At 41.3% G+C, this 25,016-nt stretch overlaps 1 protein-coding gene across 5 annotated transcripts in view; it reads right to left on the reverse strand.

The window, feature by feature from the left end:
- SSBP3 (single stranded DNA binding protein 3) overlaps positions 1-25,016 on the reverse strand; it is a 168,248-nt gene that overhangs the window by 18,860 nt on the left and 124,372 nt on the right. For 3 of the 5 annotated variants that reach the window (XM_081866913.1, XM_081866914.1, XM_081866912.1), the window contains exons 6-7: positions 3,498-3,578; positions 2,552-2,611 (exon numbers count right to left, since the gene is read on the reverse strand). In XM_081866913.1, the coding sequence (XP_081723039.1) occupies positions 2,552-2,611; positions 3,498-3,578 (141 nt within the window). The remainder of the gene's footprint in view (positions 1-2,551; positions 2,612-3,497; positions 3,579-25,016) is intronic. The other 2 variants (XM_081866915.1, XM_081866916.1) reach the window with 1 other exon arrangement.

Raw genomic sequence — 25,016 nt, forward strand, 5'->3', positions numbered from 1 at the left:
GTAGTATCTGCATGCATTTTTAAAATGTTCTGAAAATGTTGCTTTTTCTTTTTTTTAATCCTTTTGAAAAATACATTGAATTTGCTATAGCTCACAGTTGCCATCTAGTGTATTGTACTTCACAACACATTTGCAGCTGAATAGCTGGGTCCACGGTTTACAAATTCACGGTGTGTCACTTTTGGGGGGGGGGGCAAAATAAGACCCAAGTTAGAAAGATCATGAACTTCTTTGCTGCTACCTTTTGGTTTGGGGTACCTTTACTCCAGTCTCAGCTACACTAAACGCCTAGGTACCTGACTCTCCCCCCCGCCCCCCCCCCCGCATTCAACGACAATGACTTCCTCATTGGAGAAAAACCTAAAAGCTTTAAAATGAGCCAGAAAGTTTCTTAAATATACCATTTCTCTCTTCCCAAATTGGCTAGATCTGCTTTCCTAAGCATCAGTCATTGCTAAGCCTTCATTCATTGGCTAAAGATACAGAAAGAGGAACAGGCTATTTTTTTAAAAAAACAAAACAAATAAGTAGAGTAGCACCTGCATATTTTGCCTCATATTTCAGGTTCAACAAGGGCTGAAGACTTGCTTCCCCTCCACTTCTTTTTGTAATGAAAACTTGGAATCCAGGGAAGATGGCTAATCAGGTGGGTGGGTTAGGGGGTTGATACTCTCCTTATCCTCCCTGCAGATGCCCACGTGTGCATATCCCTCATGAATCTATCATATATCTTCATTTTAAAAAAAGCTGTCATCCATATGCAGCCTGAGTCTCACAGTGAAGGTCCTTGAATGAAATGCTACTGATGCCAGTGCAATTTTAAGGTATACATTTGGGAAATGCACTGTGTTAAAGAAAGTTATCTGTTTGCCAACACAGATGACATTTCATCAACAAGGGTGATAGCGTTTCCCCTTCCTTACTTAACAGAAGTGAACAGATTGTGATGATGCCATTTGTATTTAAAATACGTCAATGCGTTTTGTAGAAATGGTAAGATTCCTTTTTTCTTGGGCAACAAATCCTTTCAACTTCATAATGTGCCTTCCATATTTTGATAAAGCTGGAGAGAAAAGACAGATATCGTCTCTCTCTCTCTCTAGCTATAAGCAAGTTTGCGATTTGGACATTTTCTTTAAAAAATATTTTTTAAAAAATAGTCCAGATCCCTCTTAACATCACTACTTAATAGAAGTTGTTGGCTGTAACTTAGACAGAGAACTGGTATTCCAAAATGGATATATTGATACAAAACTTAGAAATATGTGATGCATAAAAGGTGCCGTGAAACTCCTGCATAGCTTTATGGGTCCCTTAAGGAGCTATGCACAGTTCAAACAAAATGGACAGAGAACCTCTGCAACTGAGGATAGGTGAGATCCAACATAGCCAAGAACATGGTAACTCTCTGATCCAGTTTTGGCAAGTCCACTTACAAAGCTGTAAGTGAGTGTGATGGCACTGGATGTACAGTGGTGCTTCACAAGACGAAAAGAATCTGTTCCGCGAGTCTCTTCGTCTAGCGGTTTTTTCGTCTTGCAAAGCAAGCCTATTAGCAGCTTAGCGGATTAGCGCTATTAGCGGCTTAGCGGCTATTAGCGGCTTAGAAAAAGGGAGAAAAAAGCGAAGCCCATAGGGAAATTCGTCTTGCGAAGCGCCTCGAAAAACGGAAAACCCTTTCATCTAGCGGGTTTTTCATCTTGCGAGGCATTCGTCTTGCGGGGCACCACTGTACATTTTTTAAAAAACAACAACACGTAAACCACAATTATATATATAATTTTTTTAAATCCTGCACAGAGTTATAAAAAGGAATTTAAATTGCATACAAGATTCCTTAATGTTGTTGTTGTTATTGTTTTGGAAATGTGCAGGTGGTTAGTGTATATGGAGGACAAAGCTTTCAAGGGCTACCTAGTCGTGATGGCTTTATGCTACCTCCAGGAACGGAGGCACAATGCCTCTGAATTCTAGTTGCTGGGAAACCGCAGCAGGAGGGAGAGTTTCTGCCCTCATGTCCTCCTTGTGGGTTTCCCCAAGAGGCATCTCTAGTTGGCTGCTGTGGGAAACAGGATGCTGAAACTAGATAAGCCTTTGGTCTAATCCAACAGAGTTCTTGTTATGTTCTAGCCTCCTGCAGCAATTTCAAAGAGGAATTTAATGTGATCATTGGTCAAGAAAGCCCGGGAAAGCATGACACTCAATAGGATGGCAGATTTAAAAATAAAAATAAAATTGAGAGTCGGTAAATCTTCTGTGCACATCTTACAATCTGGTTTGCATGAACTCCACTTACAAACGACAAGCTGGCTACAGACAGGACATCCTTCTGCCCTCAAGCTCCCACTATTTACTACATATATGCATTTATTATCTTGTGGGCAAAAGATCACCTGAGAGCTTTACAATTACCCCTTTAAGAAATGGGGGGGGGGTGTGTCTGTGTGTGGTAACTCATTGCAACCCCAGTGTTAAAAAGTACATGAATGAAAGAATAAACATCTTAAGCCTCAATCGTGTTTTAGCTGCGAATACTGAAGAAATACAATACCTGATTTCCCATTCTGATTGGGGGCCGGGGACCTCCTGCGTATCTTGGTGACATAAAAGGCTGTAAGCATATAAAATTAGTTCAGTGGCAATGAACGCTCAAAAGTGGAAGTAAACATTATAACCACTTCCTTCACAACTGCTCTTTAAAATACCAAAATTGATTGTATTTCCCTTATTCTACACACGTACACACAAACTCCCCAAACCGAGCATTTGATTAGCAGAACATTTCTGAGGTGAATTCCAGGCCAAATGAATGAAAGATTTAATATACTGCATTCTATTCAACTTGTAATTAAACTTGACACATATACACACAGAAGCATTTTTTAAAAAAACAAAACAAAACCCCCAAAACCCTGCTGATAAGAAATATTTAGACTCTCAAGTCTTTGACATTTGTTGTGCTTTACTGTATTTATTTGTTTAAGGTTAGGATGGTTTAATAATTTTTGACAAGAATTAAAATTAGCACAAATGAAAGTACCAAGCGAATATTAAGATACTTTTTAAACAGATTGGTAAATGAAAGTGCGGTTTGGGGAAGAGAAGAGTTTAAAACATTTCAATGACAAGTAGTGAAAACAAGCACTTAAACTGTACAATGATTGTCTTAATGCTGTTCGGGGTTGGGGGGGTGGAAGATTAAAAAAAATGATATTTGTATGTAAATTAGCATGTCTGAAAATCGAAAGCTACTTTGTAATCTGATGTCAATGGAACAAATGCAGCCAAGAGGAAGAGACTTCCTAGCAGAGGTGAGATGAGGTGGAATGAAAACAATTTTGGGGTCCCGGGATCTTGAGTGGATGTAAATTCACAACGCTCCGCAAACTACCCTGGAGCTGCTCGCTGGTTAAGTTAGCGGAAGGGTGTGGCTCCCACATGCTTTGAGAGTTCACACAGAACACACATATCACAGCAGTGCCCTGCGATGTCTTTACCTGACTGTGGGGTCCCATCATGCTGTTGGGGTTGTGAGGTGGAGGCTGTGCGTGTGGCGAGGGCTGAGAGCCAGGCGGTCCCTGTGAGGTTAGATAGCAGAAGGTGGTTATAGGTCAGGCACATGAATGTGCAGGAGAAGATCTGGCTTAACAGGAGAAGCTGGCGAATCTTCATAGGGAATGAATATTTTGTTTCTGAACATCGCAAACTTCCAAAAGAAAAAGAAATAGAAATTGGGGGGCGGGGGCGGGGGGGGGGGAGAATGCGGGCAAAGAACCAATAACTGTCAAAGCACATCAAATGAGCTGTTAATTCTGAGTGAGCGACACAGCTTGTGCCCTCTGACATTTGTGATGGGATCGCTAGTGAGTCCAACGCAGGAATTGCTGCTCGGTGCTGGAATTTTACTGCTGTGCGGACAGACTAAAATAGGTGCAATGTGTGGCGGCACATAACCTGCGAGCAAACATTTTCATTGCCGAACCTCAATAAATGCAAACTGTGATCTCAATTAACACAAAGAAAGTCTCCAAAATATCTGGAGTGGGGGTGGGAGAAAACCTGCCTCGTCTAGTCTCACACTGGAAATTGCACACATGGCACCGCAGAAATGCAACATGTCCGCCAACTGTGCCCTGGCATCTGCCTGCGTTCCGGCACGCTTTATTCAAATTATGTAATTCAGCAGATTTGGGTAAAAACAAAAACAGAAAAACAACAACAACAAAATGCAAATCTGCGTTGGCTGTATGGATCATGATATGGGTCTGGGCAATACAACTTATGCAAGCTGAACAAAAAGCCCCCCCAGGTGTACTGCACTGTACTGTTTCAGTCTTCCACAAGCCTGCACTATTAAATGCATCTGGATAAGTGCTTGAAGAACACATACAAAACTAGCTCACCCACAATATATTCCTATTAGATTAGCAATAGTACTTTTCTGTGTTTTCATTTGCCACTTGGGTTAAGAATTTAGAACAAAAGAAAGTTAACAAGAAGGTTTATGATGATGATAATAATAAAAATAAAAATGCTTAGTAACATGTTTCCATGCTTTACCTAGACTTCCAACTCTAGGAAGTTTGTAGCAGCAGCAATCACTTATCATTTCTACACACAAGACTATAGTGTCACATTTTTGAGACCAGAACTGTGGTCCTTCACCAAGATTAACTATCTATTGAGGCAACGATTAATCTTGCATGCAGATATGATTTTACCTGGGGGGGGGGGGCTTATATGCGCCTGAGAAGAAAAAGATTCATTTGTATAGTTTCAACCCTGCAATGCAGGGCTGTAGGATTAAACATAATTTTAATTCCCTCCATTCCTGGAATCCCGGAAAACAAGAAGTTTATTTCGAAAAAAGGGGGTTCTTGAACATGAATAACCAAATTCGCACTATGATGTACACATGTTCCCTGTGTAATTTTTTCTCTCTCAAACAAACACAAAATTGTAATTGGTCTGGAAAGCAAACAAGACTTGTAAGTACATTATGAGAATCAGCTACACACTTCAGGAAAAGCAGAGGAACAGATGTTCTATACCTGCCATGTTAGTAATTTCAACAAGTGTTCGCCTTCTAGCTGCTGCCAGCAATGGCACGGTTTGTTACCATGAGCAATTTTCTTAATTAACAGACATTAATTAGCCATTTAGCAATTTTGCAAGCATTTGTTTAGCAGCTTTCCTAAACATGAATACCACTGTGATAATGGTACTGATTAGAGGATCCCCTAATTAACAGTACAGGGAAGGAAAATTGAAATCACATAAATTTAAAAGGGGAGGGGAAGTTAATGAAGGCAGGACATATCTGCACCTGCAAATCTTTTGTACCAGGGAAACTTGAGTGCAATGTAAATAAAAGAGGGGGAGAAATTGTTAAAGAGTTAACACGGAAAGATGCAAACAGAGCTCTAAACAGAAGCAGACACTCTGCTGATCCTCCAGGTTATGTTTACGGGATCGTAGAAACTGATTTTCCTTTGCATTAATAAGATCCATTGTACATAGGGTACTAATATTTGCTCATTAACTCCTTTAACTGAGAATTAAGGGTTGCTTCTCACAGGTTATTTTTTTCTCTAGTACTGATATCTATAAACAAAATACATGAATATAGTGTTCGGTATGATGTTTCAAATGTAGCCTTCCCCCCATTTCAAATACTTAAAAGCACTGAATTAGACCCCCGCTATCAAGTACAGTGGTACCTTGGGTTAAGTACTTAATTTGTTCCAGAAGTCTGTACTTAACCTGAAACTGTTCTTAACCTGAAGCACCACTTTAGCTAATGGGGGCCTCCTGCTGCTGCTGCGCCGCCGGAGCACGATTTCTGTTCTCATCCTGAAGCAAAGTTCTTAACTCGAGGTACTATTTCTGGGGTAGTGGAGTAACCTGAAGCGTATGTAACCCAAGGTACATATTTTGAAATGCATGGGAAGTGTTTGTACCTAGCAAAAAAAACTTTTAAGATGCAATCACTGTGCAGCAAAGAGAATTTGTTCTCAGCACTAGCTTATCATGTGCTTTGACCCCTTCACAAAACCACATAAAGTCCTTGTGCCTCTTTTAGGTTCCAGAAAATCAAAAACAACTTTTTCAATTACACACAATTAAAGGAAGGAGTTGTCAGGAGCATACTGCAAGTAATACAATTATTTTAAAGTCAACTGAAAATGGTCTCTGGGATGGTAAACACATAAAGATTGCACAATTTAAATTGGAACAGAAAAAGTCGGCTGCTATGTGGATGCCTTTGAGATGCTTTGATCGGAGCACTCTGTAACCTCTGTCTGCAAATGTGCTACCTTCATGTAAACACTTTATCTTCTCTAGACCAAAGAAACTCCCACTTTAAATGAAACTTCTACTGAGTAATTCTCTGTGTGAGGTGAAGCCCAACCCAACCCAACAAAATGGCAATGGGTAGGCAACTGTTGCTGCTATCAATGGTGGCTTGCTTTCAGCCGTTGAGACTGCCTAAGCCCTCTCTGATCACCTCTAAGCAGTAGCTGCATATGAGTCCTAGAGCTTAACATTTCCACTCTGTCTGGAAGAACAATGTCAAGGTCTTCATGACTGCAGAATCCTAATGAAGCTTGGGTATGACTTTCATGGTAGAGGAGGATGGGAAGCATCTTTTAGAAGAGGAAAAGTCAGCACTGGGCTTATACGCAACAGCAACATAACAGAACGTAGCCTAGAACCTGGGTTGGATTCATTCAAATGCATAACAATTGCTCCTTGTCCCAGATATATTAACATGTACCTCTGAAATGCCTTGCTTCATGACTCCTACATTTCTATCAAACATGTCAATGGTAACCTCAAAAAGAAACTCTTATTTTAGGTCTCTTTGACCAAGAAGCCATGTAGCTAATATGATCTACCTAAGTCTCCATGGAACAAAAGAATTACCCCCATTTTATCAATCTAATTTATTTTATAGAATAGTTTATATGCAAGTTTATTTTATTCACATCTTTTTCATTTTATTCACAGCAACCTTTTTCAGCCATGGGCCGGTCCACTGCCCCACAGACCATGTAGTGGGCCGGACTATTTTTTTTTTGGGGGGGGGAGAATGGATTCCTATGCCCCACAAATAACCCAGAGATGCATTTTAAATAAAAGCACACATTCTACTCATGTAAAAACAAGCTGATTCCTGGACCATCCGTGGGCCGGATTAAGAAGGCGATTGGGCCGCATCCGGCCCATGGGCCTTAGGTTGCCTACCCCTGTCTTAATCCCACCTTTCTTACACTGAGCTCAGGGCAAAGTACATTCAGAGGAGAGGAGTCTGGTGCAAAGCTCACTGCAAAATGAATCTCTTTGGTTGAAGTCCAATGCTATCCATTATGCCATGCTACTTTCCCCTATAAGAAGTGTGAGAACATGGAATATTTTCTACTAAAGACATAACCTAAAAGATTATAGTCCTTTGCTTCACCCATGTCACCTAAAGAGATAACTTCTTTTTCTGACACACTGTAGTTTGCAAGCAGAAATAATCTGCTGTTAATTGAAAAGGGTAGTGAAAAGAAAACGACAAAACCATTATCTTTCCCAACTGTATCATTAGCCAAGTACTAAAGGAAATCCAGCAGTTCCAAATAAGAACCGTTTTTGGAAAGCTCAGAGCGACTACCCAACTATTCAACTACTTCACATACATTCATTAATGGCAACAATCAAGTAAATTGGTTTTTAAGATAAAATGTTCATAGGACTGGGGGGCAGGGAAACACCTCAAGGAAGTTAAGAATACTTAATGCTTTTCCCACTACTTCATTGCAACTACAGAACAGCAAGTAGTGACCTACAGGATTTACATTCTCATAGGTATTCACCAAACACAAGAATAAAAGTTCCATAGGAAACTTACGCCAATAATCCCTTTCAAAACCTTCACCTCTGATCTTACAGAGCCAGCACTTGCCATACTGCTATAATGCAGAAGCTTCTTAGCCTTCAGTTATCAACCTCTGCTTACTTGAACTTATGAGCAAATTATTTTGTGGTTCTCCTATATTGAAATAATTAAAGGCTAAAACATAAATCTAAAATAACCTTGCCTAAATCAGGAATCCTGCCTCTCCACATAATAAATGTTGAGAGATGAACCTCAGGATTTTAAGAAGCCAGTGCCAACCTTCATCAATTAAGTAGACATCACAGATTTACCATTGCTGAAGTGCCCACTAGTCTCCGTTAATGAACATGGCCAATACAAAATGAAGTATTTATTTCCTTATATTTATCCTGCCTTTCTTCCATCATGGAACGACATATTGATTCTATAGAGTAGTAACACAGATGTGTTATTTCTGCATTAATGCCTGCAGACATAATGAAAAACCTTTCTTGACCAGGAGTAAGTCACAGGATTATGCACTTTTTAAATCCTTGTTAAGAGGACAGCCCCAATCACCATGTAATATTGATATCAAAGTAATGCTTAAAACTATGATCAAGGTGGGTAGGACAAATTTGTTTTAGACAGGAGGGAGGGTAAGGCAAGGGACAAAGTGATTTCATGGCCTGTTCTCTATTTCTTTACCACAGTTTAAGAGAGTCATTTATAGCTGAACCACCCCTAGGTGTCCCATTACTTGATGTCTATGCTACTAATAAGCATCCACATTGAGAGGTTTCTTTTGCAATTGCAGAAGTATGTATGGCAACCAAACTCCATTTGTAGCAAAATGTCATTTAGAAAATGGTTGAGAAGTTGCACTTTGCCAGTTTGGCCACTGTACATTTTTATGCACCGGTATTTCCAAATTAGCTAAAGAAAAGGACGATTATAACAGAAATCGCAAACATTTTGGGCTTGGAGGCACAATTGGAAATCTAATAAAAACATCCATTTTACAGAAGACACTGGTGCTGCTCAGAACTCCCTCCACAAGCAACATGCAGAGAAACCCTATAACCTCCCCACAAAAAAACCCCAAGCCCCAGACCCTTCTTTAAAAGCTGCTAACTAACCAAACCAACGCAATTTCTTTAAATTTTGGGGGTGTTTGGTGGCCTTGGAGGGGATTTGAGAATAACACCATGTCCACAAGTGCCACATGGGGACCCCAGAATACCACGGATAAACAGAGCAAGCCTAATAAAAATTCTGCAAAAGAGGAAAAAACCCTGGCAAAACCACTGTCTTTCTTTATGTCAGTAAGCTACAGAACGGTTAAGGCAGACCCACATGTCTTAAAAAGAAAAAAGCAACCAGACACCACTGTAAGATCAGCTGGTTGAAAAATTGCAGGAGATCTGGAGCTTGGATAAGATGTGTGGTTTTTAAACACAATCAGTTACTTGGAAATGGTACAAATAACCAATGGATGAAATCTGCAGAATACTTTTTTAAATATTCAAAATATTGAATCTCATAGCAGATTGTGAAGCATATTAGGGAGGATCCCATAACACTGGGAACAGGCAATGGAACGGTACTTGAACGTCAAAGTTGGCAAGTATTAGGTGACTTTTTCTGGAGGGCAGTGGGGAGGAGGATAATCTCATTCATTAGAGACAAGGGAAAGTAGTCTAATGTAGATAGGGACTTTTCCCACACAGCCACTCACTATTTCACACTATTTGGCATTAGCCTCAAGGACACTGGCAAGCCTCTGCCAATTATCACATGCATAGGAGTAGTGAATGGCAGAGCACCTTAACAGGTCGGTCAAGAAGTCCACGTTATGCCCAATTTCTTAAAATTGTCAAGTGAAAAGATCCAAAACAGAACCCAAACATCCCTGCCTCAGTTAAGAACCCCCTTTGTGCACCAACTGCACAATATAAAACTACTAATCTTTATCTAAACATAGAACTGTTTTTCCACAGGATGCAAGGATGACCAGTAGCAAAAATGCTTTTTAAAGCGTTCCTCACAGAGGTCAGTTTTACTAGCCCTAGATAGATTGGGCTTCCTCATGAACAGGTTTTAGGGGCTGGGGACAAAAAAGCTCACCATCAAGCTCTGCCTGTGCATTTTCAAAGGCACCTGCCTAACCACAACTGCAAGGATGGGGAACCTGTGGCCCATTATGTTGTTGGACTACTGGCTCAGACTGGAACACAACTTGTAGAAGGCTACATATTCTCCATCTCTGCACTACTGAGAAGAGGATGCAGGATTAGATGGATTCTTGTGCTGCTTTTAAAAACATGGGTTGATTAACATAGGAACAACTAGCACACCCACATTCTTACCCTTACAGAATCATAGAATTGCAGAGTTGGAAGGGAAGCTAAGGATCATCCAGTCCAACCCCCTGCAATGGAGGAATATGCAATTGTCCCATACGGGGGCTGAACCTGAAATCTTGGCATTATCAGCAGCACACCACCCTCCCCGAAAAACCCCACAACCCCTTGAGTCAAAGCAAAAAGGAGATTTTGCCTTTCGTGGTGTATCTCCTTTCTGGAGCATCATCATTATACATAGCACTTTAGAGAATTGCATAAGCAGGATGAGGAGGCAGCCCCTGTTCCCACAGACCTTACAATCTGAGAACAGTGGCATTCTGGAAGAGGTACATCGTCTTTCTAAGAAGCCTGGGAACTGGAAACACAGAACGGAGCTCCCTCCTTCTCAGGACTGATACAACGAAAGCTTTGAACTGGAATTTGAAACTTGGGAACCAACAAAACAGAGCCAAACATAACAACAACAACAACAACAACAACAACAATTTATTATTTGTACCCCACCCTCATGAAACTAAGACAGTATACAAAGAACATAAAAACATAAAAACAGGCAATCAATTAGTTAAAGAATAAGCGATATTTCTTAGAAACCCAAACCAGTTGGAAACCAGAAAAGGCGGAGGGATGTAATGTCCGTCTGCTCTTATCCAGAAACAAGATTCATGCATAATATTATCATCTGGGTAAGGATAGAGGCACATCTCGGAAGTGGTATACAAAAGCTGGGGTCCAGGAAGCAACATTTTTTAGATGACCATGGAACGGTCTCCCTTGGGAGGTGGTGGATCCTCTACCTTGGGAGGTTTTTAAGCAGAGGTTGGATGATTACCTGTCATGTATGATCTAGCTGATATTCCTGCATTACAGGGGCTTGGACTAGGTGACCCTCAGGGTCCCTTCCAACTCCACGATTCTATGACCCTGTTGACCCACAGGCCAAACAAAGGCTAAGCACACATTGTCATTTACTCTGTGCGCTCCACTGGTGTCTGAAGCAGAGTTCACATGATGGTGGCCACAATTCTGTAGTTTGTTGAGAAAGACTGTTTTTGATGTGTTTCCCCTCGAACCAGCTTCTATCCAATTTGAAAACGCAGGCTGAAGTTACACTGATGCACAGTTCAGGCAGCTGTTGCACATGTGTAGATGACAGGGGTTTGCAGTCGCAGGGAACAAAATCTTATAATGCCTACTGGATGAAGACATCTCCACCCCCCTCACAAGTGTGTAGAGTAACAGCAAATGCGACTTGAAACACAGCAGGGGGGAAATGACCTTGCTGCATTTTAAGCCACTAATGTGTACGTTCCCTAATACATAAGAGGAAGTATTAAGGAATACTTAATATATTAAGTATTAATGTATTAAGAAAGCCTTCAAAACTCTGACCTCAAAGGATCCCAACTTATAGGAAACAAAAAGAGTTCCAGACCTTGACGCCTTGGTTTTCTGCATATAAGCTTTCAAACATGTTCTCACATCTCTCTTGGGCCATGCCCTCTCCTAACCACCTATGAATAATACAATCAGAGAATTGTAGAGTCGGAAAGGACTCTACCACCTTGGTGCTCCCCTGATGTTGTTGGACCATCATCCTTGGCTTTTGGCCATGTTGCTTGGGGCCAATGGGAGCTGTAGCTGAAAACCTCTGGAGGAAAAGGCTGGCACCCAGCAATGCTGCTTGAGCAAAAGACGAAAACAACTTTTGAAACCTGGAGGGTTATAACTTTAGCTTCAGAGCTCTTAGAGCCAATTCCTTTCTTCACTTATTAGTTTTTCCACAGAAGAGAAGGCAGCCACAAGGGTGTCAAATTTAGGTATACCTCCGTCGTCATCAGCAATGTATTTTTAGGAGAGAATACAGTGTGAGAAATTGCTAGTGGTTTTGGTCCCCATGTGGGAATTCCATTGCAGCTTCAGAATCTGCATTCTGTTGGGAAGATGGAAGCAAAATGGCAGTGAGGCTCCTCCATTCCTGCTGCCATGTGATGGTGAATCAATGGCTAACCATGCAGTTCCCATGGCACCTATGGATGAGATGGACCTTCACATCATGTTTCTTCCAGGAGAGAGGAGTTGGACCTACACTGAGCAATTTCTGCAGTTCCAGGAGAAAGTGCCCCTCTCCCTAAGCCAACATCTCAGGCCCAGAAGCCACATTGAGACAACTACTTCCTGCTACTTGACGAAAAAACCAAGGGAGAGTAGCTAAGAGACAGAGGAAGAACCAAGAAGCTAAAAACAAAACAAAGAAAATTAGCTAAGGTAAGATGTATGCCGATGCAGAGCTAAGTAGAAATTGCTGCCAAGAATTGCCTAGTAGCCCTAGGCAGGAAGAGGCTAAGAGCAGGGGGTCCCCTCCTCCAAGTAAGTCATTTTCTACTTCTTGCCTCCAAGATCCCAGGTAAGGGACACCTCATTTCCAGAATGTCCCTCTGCCCATATCCAGGAAGTTGCAAAGAGATTCAAGCATGCCCACACTCAAGTGTATCATCTCAAGCATGAAGACCCTTTCTTTAGACTCAGAAAATGTTCTCCTGTGCCTCCTGGAGAGACATTAGAGTGATTCCACTCAAATTACCAGTTTTAATTAAAAAGGGGTCGAAAATCAATTTCTGCTTTTAAACAAAACTGATTAGCAAGTAGGTTATTGCAATTCACAGCAGCAGAGCTTTCCCTAATTCTTTAAACGAAAGCGACTGGCGTTGGAAGGGCATTCATCTAAGCATCAAGACACCCACGGTCCTTTATATGATAACGCCCACTTTAAACACACACTTTTCCCCACAGGAGATCAAAAAATAATGGTTTGGGCAGGGAATCCCAGTGGTTAATTTAATCCACTTCCAAGATGCATTTTGTGTGTGTGTGTGCGTGTGTGTGTACTGGAAGACAGGGGTGTGCTGGAACAACAGCTGAGTGCATGCTGCAATTTAGGGGGGGGGAATGCGAGAAATTGTATGACACTCCCAGGAAATTCAAGACTTTGCGAAGCATTTTGTTGGCAAATGACACACAGCAGTAAATTGAATCCTCATGGCCACATTAGCTTGCAAGAGTAATGTTCATGACAGGTATCTCTGGATAATATAACTGCAGATCTACAGTGAAGGCAAGCATCTCTGCAAAAGTGCTGCATGCTCTTTCTTTCAACTTGTTATGCAGCAGTGGGAGGAGCTGGTGGCTTGGGGCTGGCCGAGAAACGGCAACAACAAGGATCTGAAAACATTTGCTACTTCCTGTCTGCTACCCTGGGGCCACTAAAACTGCCTTGCTTGGATATAAAAAACTGCGGTCTTACAACCCCCTCTCTTCTGGTGCCCCATCACCAAACGACCCCCGCCTTCTACCTTTTACAGCCCAGCTCAAGATTCATTTTCTACCTTCTCTTAAGCAAAAAAAGCCAGACCTCTGGTTATTGTTATCTCTGTAAATATTTGCAGATGTTGTAGGACCATGGAGAACTGCAATTCAGCAGAGAGTGAATGCTGGAGCGCTCTCTCTTTCCCCTCCCCCCTTACATACACTCAGTTATAAATCAAGGACTGAAATGAACTGCCTGCTAAAACTGGTTTTAAAGATACAGAATACAAAGAGCCAAGGGAAGCCAAACTGGAATCTTTGGGAAGGAGACACATGCAGCCAAAGTATCCCAGGTCCTTTGCATATAATCAGATCATTGCACACCCTCCAAGTGTCCCTATTTTCCAGGGACATCCCTGATTTAGAGAAGCCACCCCAGTTTCTGATTTGATTCCAGTATATCCCACTTTTCCTTAGGATCTCCCTATTTTTATTGGAGAAATGTTGGAGGGTATGGAATTATCTGACCCCTGAGCCACCTGAAGGCAATCATGTATAGGGAAGTTTTTTTAAAAAAAAAAATGTTTAATGTTTTATTATGTTTTTATACATGTTGGAAGCTGCCCAGAGTAGCTGGGGCAACCCAGTAAGATGTGTGGGGTAGAACTAGTAAAATTAATGGAATGGAACGTCCCTATTTTCATCAGAGAAATGTTGGAGGCACAGCAAACTATGAATTAGTTTCATGTTTGTTCTGCACAAGGTGTATGTGATCCTTCACAAATGCACTTTGCTTGAAGAGATATTATATATTCCAAGCGTTTCAGCCACAATATTATGTACCTGGCAAAATGCAATTCTTCAAGCACAGTTTCTTGCAGTTGTGATTTCTGTGGGGATAGTTGCACAATTGCTACAAACACTTTCTAGCCATTCTTCATGACAGATACAACATGCATATACACATTTCTGGCCCGCTCCCCCGCCCCCCCACTATGTTTTATTTGGTGCACTTTTTGTCCTGACATAAAATGCACACTTAAAGACACTGGAGTATTCATTCATTCATTCATTCATTCATTCATTCACTCAATGCATTTATTTCCCACCCTAAGGACCTCAAGGTAGCATACATGGTTCTCCACCTTCCCATTTAATTCTCACAACAACTCTGTGAGGTAGGTTAGGCTGAGAGGCCATCCCTGGTTCGGGGTCACCCAGTGAGATTCATGAGTGAGGATTTGAGCTGTGGTCTCTCAGGTCCTGGTCCAATACCCTAACCACTAAAGGAATGGTGAGAGAAGAACAAGCAACTGCCAGAGTTTCCCATTCCATTCAAACTTGGAAACTATGGTTACAAGCTTTAATACAAGACAGGATGTTAAACAATGATTTAAAGCGGTCTTAATATCCTGGCTTGCTCCCAAGCTAGTAAGCATAGTTTCTCAGTTGGTACAAAAAGAAGAAACTATGTTCAACTGAAGTCTTCCTGGTTTGTCTGGTCGTGTTGTGATGGGAGGAGTAAAGGGGTTTCATAGGAAAGGAAATAGCCTGTTCATACTGGGAGTAATAGTAATACTCCCCCCCCCCCCCGTATTCCCAATTTTCCACAGGGATGGGGAGAGGGGTTGTATTCCACAAAGCCGCTGTGTGAGTAGACCTTTGTCCCGCCACCTCCCCCATCACCCTCCAATCTGCTCTGTGGTTTCCCCAACTCTCCAGAGCAGATTGGTGGGAGATGAGGGGGCACACCGGTTGTGGGGGAGAATGAGAAGTTTTGCTCTATTCGCAGAAATTGTTCTTGTCACGCATTGACTTCATTGGCGCTAAGCCAAAGAAATTATCTCCACAGTTCAGCAGCAATCCTAAGCTCATAAGAAGATAGGCTGCTGGGCTCACAAGGTGTAATAAGTTATCGTAAACTTTCAGTAATGTAGGAGGTGGCCTTGGACTGAGTCACCCTCATTAACTAGCTCAGAACTTACTGTACTACATGGGATGGGACCAAACAGAAATTTTAAAATATGCATTTCTATAGAACTTTTTACTTTCTCAAAAATGATGGTGTATTTATATGCAATGTGGTTGTTTAAATACTGGGTTTCGGCTTTCATGAAGCTGAGAGAATGAACAAATCTTAACAGAGCACTTCGAGATAATTTCAATACATTTTTTGCTTCCTTGTAAAAACCACCATTCACTAAACTTTGAAAAAAGCAGAGGGGTATTAAAAAAAAGAAAGAAAAGAAACTTAACTTCCCCCCCACCAAGCCACTGTTATGCATTAGTGGAGTTATAAATCCTGCCAGTCCCAGATGATTAGATGCGGAGAGCACAAGATACCAAACTGTTCAATACTGATTTTAAATGGTTAGCAAGCACTTTCTGTTCTGCTTTTACTTGGGGTTAGAACACTGAAATGTAGACCTCAGCTTTTTTTTTTTTAAAGTTACTTTACAAATACACAAAGACAGCTCAGTTATGCAGCCTCTCTTGTAATTATTGAAAGTTTTAGTTTTTTAAAAAATCCCATGTTCTTAAAAGCAACACTCCAAAAAGCAACAGCTTGGCCACTTGGAAACTTCAGAAAGTTAGGGTTCCTATATATCCACCCCCATGACCCTGGCACTTCCATGGAGGTTCTGCCATCCGGCAGATAAAAGAGATGTCATCTAGGAGCAGAGACTTCTGGGTAAGGCTTCCAGCATTTAGGCAGGCCCTGCCTAGGGAATCTTTCTCTTCTTGGTCACCTTTCAGAAGGCAGATGAATATGACTCTTCTTATAGTAAGTATTATTAGTTGTGAAGTGCCTAAAAATGGGGTGCTGCACAAAACCCATAAAGCAACAGTCCTACTCAATGGGTTCATAATCTAAATTAGACAACAACAGAACAAGGAAACACAGGGAAGGAAGCCAAACACAATTAAATGCAGAGTGCAACTCAACAGGGAGATCTGTGATCAAGATAAACAAGGATGTCCTTGTTTGTTTGTTTGTTTGTTTGTTTGTTTGTTTGTTTGTTTGTTTAAAAAGGACCTAGCAATTGTGGGACCCTCCAGATTTGATTAGGAATGTGTTGAGAGGGTGGGAGTGTTAACTGTGCTTCCTCATGATATTCCCCCAATGAAGCCACCATGCTTCCCTGAAGCCTCCCCCCCCCCCAAAGAGATGAACCATGTAGGTACCACACAGTCCCCTGTAGAGCAAGTAACAGCTTCAGGGAGTGCAATTTGAATCTGGAAAATGATACAGGAGGAGCAGAGTTTAAACTCAATGCTGCGTACACAACCTGTCTCCTTCCCCACCGAACCCCATGTCTAATATTAATATGTTTTAAAAAGGCCTAAAACCATAATCATTAATCTATCGTTTTAAGTATAGTTGCAACCATAGGCTACCTAAAATAAATGAAGCTCTTTTAAAGAAGGAGGAAGAGGTCCAATTAAATGAATATCAGCTAGGTAAAGAGTTCCATTGATAAGAAGCAATAAAAGTACAGAGCATAAAGATACGAAACTTAGAAACAGATACAGGGTTTAACAAGCAACAACAAAAACGGAAGAATGCAAAGACTAAAGCAGAGTATATAGAGATATCAAAGATAAGCAGGAGATAGAACGAATTCATATGAAGCAACAGATTCTTGTGAACAGGAACTCCGTGTGAAGAAGAGAGAAAAGCAAAGAATCATGATCATATTTACATGCATAAAAATAAAAGGGGTGACAGAGTGCAAACAAGAAGTTTAATATATCTATGTACATTTGTAGCATAAAGGTAAAGGGACCCCTGACCATTAGGTCAAGTCGTGGCCGACTCTGGGGCTGCGGTCCTCATCTCGCTTTACTGGCCGAGGGAGCCGGCATACAGATTCCGGGTCATGTGACCAGCATGACTAAGCCGCTTCTGGCAAACCAGAGCAGCGCACGGAAACGCCATTTACCTTCCTGCCAGAGCAGTACCTATTTATCTACTTGCATTTTGACGTGCTTTTGAACTGCTAGGTTGGCAGGAGCAGGGACTGAGCAACGGGAGCTCACCCCGTCGTGGGGATTCCAACCGCCGACCTTCCAATCGGCAAGTCCAAGGCTCTGTGGTTTAACCCACAGTGCCACCCGCGTCCCTTTGTCTAACCCTCTGTATATTTATTCATAGAATCATAGAATCATAGAGTTGGAAGAGACCACAAGGGCCATCAAGTCCAACCCCCTGCCAAGCAGGAAACACCATCAGAGCACTCCTGACATGGTTGTCAAGCCTCTGCTTAAAGACCTCCAAAGAAGGAGACTCCACCACACTCCTTGGCAGCAAATTCCACTGTCGAACAGCTCTTACTGTCAGGAAGTTCTTCCTAATGTTTAGGTGGAATCTTCTTTCTTGTAGTTTGGAACCATTGCTCTGTGTCCGCTTCTCTGGAGCAGCAGAAAACAACCTTTCTCCCTCCTCTATGTGACATCCTTTTATATATTTGAACATGGCTATCATATCACCCCTTAACCTCCTCTTCTCCAGGCTAAACATGCCCAGCTCCCTTAGCTGTTCTTCATAAGGCATCGTTTCCAGGCTTTTGACCATTTTGGTTGCCCTCCTCTGGACACGTTCCAGTTTGTCAGTGTCCTTCTTGAACTGTGGTGCCCAGAACTGGACACAGTACTCCAGGTGAGGTCTGACCAGAGCAGAATACAGTGGCACTATTACTTCCCTTGATCTAGATGCTATACTCCTATTGATGCAGCCCAGAATTGCATTGGCTTTTTTAGCTGCCGCGTCACACTGTTGGCACATGTCAAGTTTGTGGTCAACCAAGACTCCTAGATCCTTTTCACATGTACTGCTCTCAAGCCAGGTGTCACCCATCTTGTATTTGTGCCTCTCATTTTTTTTGCCCAAGTGCAATACTTTACATTTCTCCCTGTTAAAATTCATCTTGTTTGTTTTGGCCCAGTTCTCTAATGTGTCAAGGTCGTTTTGAAGTGTGATCCTGTCCTCTGGGGTGTTAGCCACCCCTCCCAGTTTGGTGTCATCTGCAAATTCAGAAGTCAATGCCACTGTATTCAATGCAAGCTGTACAGTACCACAGCCAAAAAGAGTAAAATGATAGCTAATCCAACCAGGACCAAATTAGAGAACCCACCGAGGTACAAGTAGAATCAACGAAAGGATGGACCAGGATACCTTAAAGACTGCCTGAGACAGACGGAGGCCAAACAACCATGCCTGAGCCCTTCGGTGGCAGCATTGCCGGAGGAATCCTGTTATCTGTCCCCTGTGTGAACAAGGCCCACTTGGCATCTAGAGGAAAAGGGGCACTGAGTGTGGCTGGGCCAGCAATGTGGACTGTGCTGCTGGTGGAAATCCATGCTTGTTATTCTGAGTTACATTTCGAAGGCCTTTTCAGTTGGATGAATGTTTGTTATGTGACTGGCCAGTTCTTTATGAAAGTTTCTGCTCTCCTTTATTTCTTATTATATTTGCTGTACACTGCTTAGATGTTTTCTATATGAGTTCGTGAAACACAAATATTTTTAATGATAAATAAGCAAACAAGGAAAGGGGGAATTAAAGGACAAAATTAAATGGCAAGTTCTGCAGCTTGTGGCAAAACATGAGGTGCTAACACCAAAGAAAGGAACAAGAGAAGAGTCTGACTTCAAACAATGAGCAGACGGCTATGAGGAAGCAGCAAAAGATTAATAAGAAATGACAACAGATCAGAGATAGAAAAGAATGAGTGGAATGTGCAGCAAAAATGTTGCAGTGTTTTAGCCAGCCAGCCATGCCCTTTCTCGGGGCACTCCATTCCACTACCACCACCAGTCAGCATTCTGTGGCCACTGGGCAGACAGAGTCCTCAATGGGCTATTCTGGGGCTTCCCTTCCTTTATATTGTGAACCACCCCTGAGATTTTCAGATGAAGGGTAGTATATAAATTTAATAAATAATAAAATAATAATTAGTAGGCTTTTTAAAAATAAAAAAACCTATTTCTGTTTCCCTGAGCTTGCTGATACTACAGTCTTGTGCAACAGGTGACACCTCTTCGACTCTGTTATTATTATTTGGGATACTGTCACAACAGACCTGATAATTAAGGCAAAAAGACTAAATATTTCCCCTTTGCTCTGTTCTGGGGTTCTCCTGACCCCTGCCTGAGCCAATTTAGAGGGCATGAAGGAGGAAGGAGAAGGAGAAAGCCCTGTTGTGCAAGCAGAAGTCTGTACACAGGGCTTCTACTGATGGGACTGGTTTCAGGCACCCCCAAACTCGGCCCTCCAGATGTTTTGGGACTACAATTCCTAGGTGAATCCCAGCCTCCCGGCCTAAAAAACCAGAAATTTGAGGTATCCTCATATATTGGTTGGTGAGGTGGGAGGTGAAGAAAAAGAACTATTAACTCAGAGATGGAGAACCTATATTATTATAACTCCCATCATTCATGGTTGTTGCCTAGGCTGGCATTAGAGTTGGAGTTCAACATCTGGAGAGCCACAGGTTCTAGTGGAATTAGTACACAAAGATGAAAACAAGAGAAGATAAGGACTGCAAAAACAAGGATACCGTTCAATGAAGAAATAATCAATAGCAACGGAGGAGGAAGATCAAGAAGAATAACAGATGAAGGAAAATTAGTTTAATTAGTTAAAGAAAGTAAAATAATTTGTTGACTAGTAAAATTACACAAAATAAAATTGTAACACAGCAAAACAACACTACAATCAGGCAATTTAGAAGAAACTGGATTATATTTAGGCCAACAAGGAAGAATCAAGAGTAGATTGTTGCACTTTTTTGTTAACTGGAGAAACCAAAAGCAGGCCTTTCCCTCCTGATTAGGTTGTTCTTGAACTAGAAATGGTTTTATTACTCTCTGCTGCTTATTTTCATTAAGTTTTTACTGTTGCAGTGTTTTTATGAATTTTATGTGCTTTTAATTCATGTTTTATTTCTTTTGAAAGCCACTATAGGAGCTGTGCTGAGAAGCAAGCAGGTGAGGAGGTAATCCTAAAATTTAAAATAAAATAAGAGGAATATCCCAGCACCACCTGAAGTTTTGAATACAATCCGGAGTATATATTGCTTTAAGCCAAGCTTTATGTTCACCTCGCTATGAAAATAGCTTTGACTTCATTATTTCTTTTGTTGCTTATTGTTTTCAAATAATTTATCAAGCTTAGCAAGTTGAGATACTTGTACTGCAGGGGGCTGGACTAGATGACCCTCTGGGTCAACTTCCAACTCTACAATTCTATTGTATGATTCTATCATTTCACAACAGTGTGAAATCCAGCCACACTACCATCATAATTGTGTGGAAAGCAGGAGCCACAGAGATTTGTGAATTTGTGACAGAATCCACTGGGTAACACTGATCACAATGGCGTCCAACTGTACAACCCAATGATATTCTTAGGTCAACAATGTGTTATTGGAGGTTATCTCCAAATAAAAGGGAAAGCGGTTTGCACTCTGAACGCAAGTGACCAATTCGCCATATTTTAAATAGCTCCACATTTCATATTCTTTTGATTTCAAATGTTTGGTGCTCATGGCAAAATGGCTGCATCTTTCTGAAAAATAACTGAATTCCAGCCCTACCATATGTACCTTCTTCTCAGCTGTTCTGGTGTGTGTGACCATAGTGTAGCCAAATAGCTAAACAGGGAAACAATATCATTTTATTTTCTTCAAGGAATAATACTGATAGGAAATGGTTAATCTAATGAGGATCTGGCAATGCATATGTCTAATACCATTAGTGCTAAGATACTCAGTAGTGGCATAGCCACCAAAGGGAGGAGTTTGGATTACATTTATTTTTTAACACCCCCCCACACCCAAGTGTTATTTGGTCATATATCATTTAGCTACTAATATTTTTTCTAGATTTTTTTTTTCTTTCAGCCTGGATGGTTTTAGTAACCTTAATTAGAGGGGATATAAAGAAAAACACATGAGCATCCCTTTAACAAATACCATAGATCTGTGTATTATTTGTTATTGTCACTTAACTAAATTAAAGTTTCCCCCCTATTATGCAGCTCAACACAAAGCTATTAAAAATAGTTGCCATTATCGGGAAAGCGAATACACAGGTCACAATCACACATGTGGCTACATTTATATATTTCAGGTGCAATTTTGCCACAATAGATCATGTTTTAGGGGGAAATGGTGGGCTTTCCATAATTTTTCAAGCACAGCTGAAGAAGATTGTGAGAACACCAACATGCAGCAATCCTCACCCCGTTGCATGGGCCCAATGAGGAATTAACAACATAAACTTTGCAAGAGGAATATGCTCCATTATTTTTGTTGTTGTTGTTGTGTGCTACACATTCCAGAAGGAGAAAATGCATTCAAATTTTAATCTGATGTAATTTTCAGATGCTAATGGAAAATTATACTACTAATACTTTATTGGAGAAATTCTAGAATCCTTCATAAAAGCATACAGGGTTGCATTCAAGAGACTTCTGTACTTTAGTAGGAAACACAACTAAGATTAAAGAGGTATTTTCTACACCAGAAGATAGCATCATCTCCCCCCTACTTAAGAACTCCACAGTTAATCATGACAACATTAGCAGTAGGTGAGATGAATATTAAAAAGCACCAGGCCCTTGCATTGCTTTCCCAAGGATTAATGTTTTGCTCTCAAACCACATACACGACACCAGGAATGCAAACACATTTTAGAGTCCTAAAATGACAGGCAACTAAGAAGGAAAATATAGAAGTCTGTGGTTTGTCGTGCCTCTGCCTCCAGGTTTAGATCTTAAAGAGGAACCAGCAGCAAACAGAAGGCATTAATGGAATTCAGCTGATCATACCTTAATTACCACACAGCTAATAATAGATACCCATAAGAATAAGGGAAATCCCAACATGTTGATCAAAGCTACAAGGTTGTCCATGCTGGGAGAGGCATTCTATAAAATAAGGTTGCTCTGCTGCTAAAAGCATAAATTTTGCTTACTTGAATCAATTACAACCTTATTCTTAAGAACTCAAGATATTCTACCTGCATGGTGTTTCCTTCAGCTCAGACCAACACAGTGATACCAAAATGATGGGACAGGACTATCTGTTGGCTGAGTGTGGGGTGTCCACAGTAGATATTCGGAATGACACCAGACTTAGTGCCATGGAACTAGACCAGCCTTCTCAACCCGGTGCCCTCAAGATATTTTTCACTACAACTCCCATCATCTCTAACCATTTGCCATGCTGACTGCAACTGATGGGAGTTGGTAGTCCAAAATCCCTGACGGGCACGAGGTTGGGGAAGTCTGCTCTAGATCAAGAAGAAAAGCTCTTAACAAAATCAACATTCCGCTTTAAAAGTTTGGGAAACCAATTGATGAGTTGCATCTAAGTCTTCAACAGGCAAGCCAACAAATGACAGGACTGAATCATTACAATTTCTTGTTGGGACCTCATGACTTTGTTCTCCTTCTCGGAGCAAAGTTGTTTTTCCACCTCAGGCTGTCTAGTGAAGATTCCTAATTTTGGAGGAAAGAAGGTGATGCAAAGTAATGGCGTCGGGAGTTATTTTGCCTCTATCTGCTCACTTTAAGAATCTAGGAGATAATGAGAAGCTTTGCAAGTCTCAGGCACCTTGTCACAAACATCTTTCAAGGTGGCAGACAAACTTTTATTTAATAAAGCTAACTTTCAAAATAACAGTCACATAACAGGATAGGAAATCAGGGGTCTTGCTACAGCACGCTGCCCTAGAAGATGAATGAACACAAAGCATAACCACCAACCTTTTTATTCATAGTATTTATTGCCCTTCCATACAGGCAATATGGAGGATGTGGGTGGCGCTGTGGTTTACACTGAGCCTCTTGGGCTTGCCGATCAGAAGGTCGGCGGTTCGAATCCCCATGGTGGGGTGAGCTCCCGTTGTTTGGTCCCAGCTCCTGCCAACCTAGCAGTTCGAAAGCACGTCAAAGTGCAAGTAGATAAATTGGAAGCACTCCAGCGGGAAGGTAAACAGCATTTTGGTGTGCTGCTTTGGTTTCGGTGTTCTGTTGCGCCAGAAGCGGCTTAGTCATGCTAGTCACATGACTCGGAAAAACTGTCTGCGGACAAATGCCGGCTCCCTCGGCCTGTAAAGAGAGATGAGCACCACAACTCCAGAGTCGTCTGTGACTGGACTTAACTGTCATGGGTCCTTTACCTTTACCTTTTTTTACAGGCTGCTGTAAAGATGTTTAAGCTAAGGAAATGAAATGAGCAGTAATCTGAAATGCACAGTATTCCTAAATGTTATTATAGAAAAAGGCACAGAAAGGGCACTTTGAAAAAACCCAAGAACAGATAGATTGAGAAGGATACTTCAAAGGTAGCAAGAAGCTGGGTTAGAACAGGTGCTTGTATGAAACTATTTTACTAGCAGATCACCTGCTGAAAGTGGTATGTGTGAGCCCCAAGCAGATCCATTCTGCTGAATTTCTTAAGCACAACTGGGACTTGACTTTAGAAGCTATTCAGCTCACCCACAACAAACAGAAGCACGTGCATTGTCAAGAGGACACCGGAAAGATTTATAATTTCACATTTCCCTATAAATAGGAATTAGGTTGAAGGGGGAAAATACTTCTGCAGCTGATTAAAGATGGGAAAACATTTTAATCTACGTAACTTGTTTATTTATTTTTTTAGAAGCCACTTGAAAGTCAATACACATGTTTAAAGGAGTCTTGCAATAATAAACATCTAAAGTTATGGAGTGTGAGTATGTGTATGTGTATGTGTATGTGTATGTGTATGTGTATGTGTATGTATGAGTGTGTATATATCCATATCTGTCTGTCTGTCTGTCTATCTCAACTGTATTAATTTTACTTAAATAATACAAGTTTATACAATATCATGAAATGTTATTGTAAGGGCCCAGCATTCAAACAAAGAAAGCTGTTTTACACTGTCAGGCCACTGGTGCATTTGGTCACTACTGCCTACTACACTGAGTGGCAGCAGTGCGCCTGAATTTCAGGTGGTCAACATTCCCGGCCGTACCTGAAGATGCTGAGGTTTCAACCTGGGACTTTCTGCATGTGAAGCACGTGCCATTGATGATAAGCATTATTATTATTTTTTTATGTGGCAGATTGAGAAAAAACACGGTAACTACTATTACTGATCCACTAATGTATTGCAGTAGCATATGAGTAAACAATGTCACGATGTCTACTGATTCATGTTAGCTGACTGGTTTTATTCAGGTACTGCTAAACATACAGCTTATTTCGTTTAGAGACTAAGAAATGGTTTAATGACTCCAATGTAGTGTTGACATCCATAGCCTCCTCACAAAACACCCGTTAGAAGTGTTCTGAAACCTCAGAAAGCAGTGCTTCCAAAGCCAATAATCAAAAAGGCTCATATTTCAAGCCACACTGCCTTCACAGAGCAACCTGCTTTCAGGCCAGAGGGGTGGTTTTCCTAACTCCCAATGCTGTGCAGATG

Source organism: Podarcis erhardii (assembly GCF_964252035.2).
Source record: "Podarcis erhardii genome assembly, chromosome: 6".
In the NCBI taxonomy this organism is placed as follows: Eukaryota; Metazoa; Chordata; class Lepidosauria; order Squamata; family Lacertidae; genus Podarcis; species Podarcis erhardii.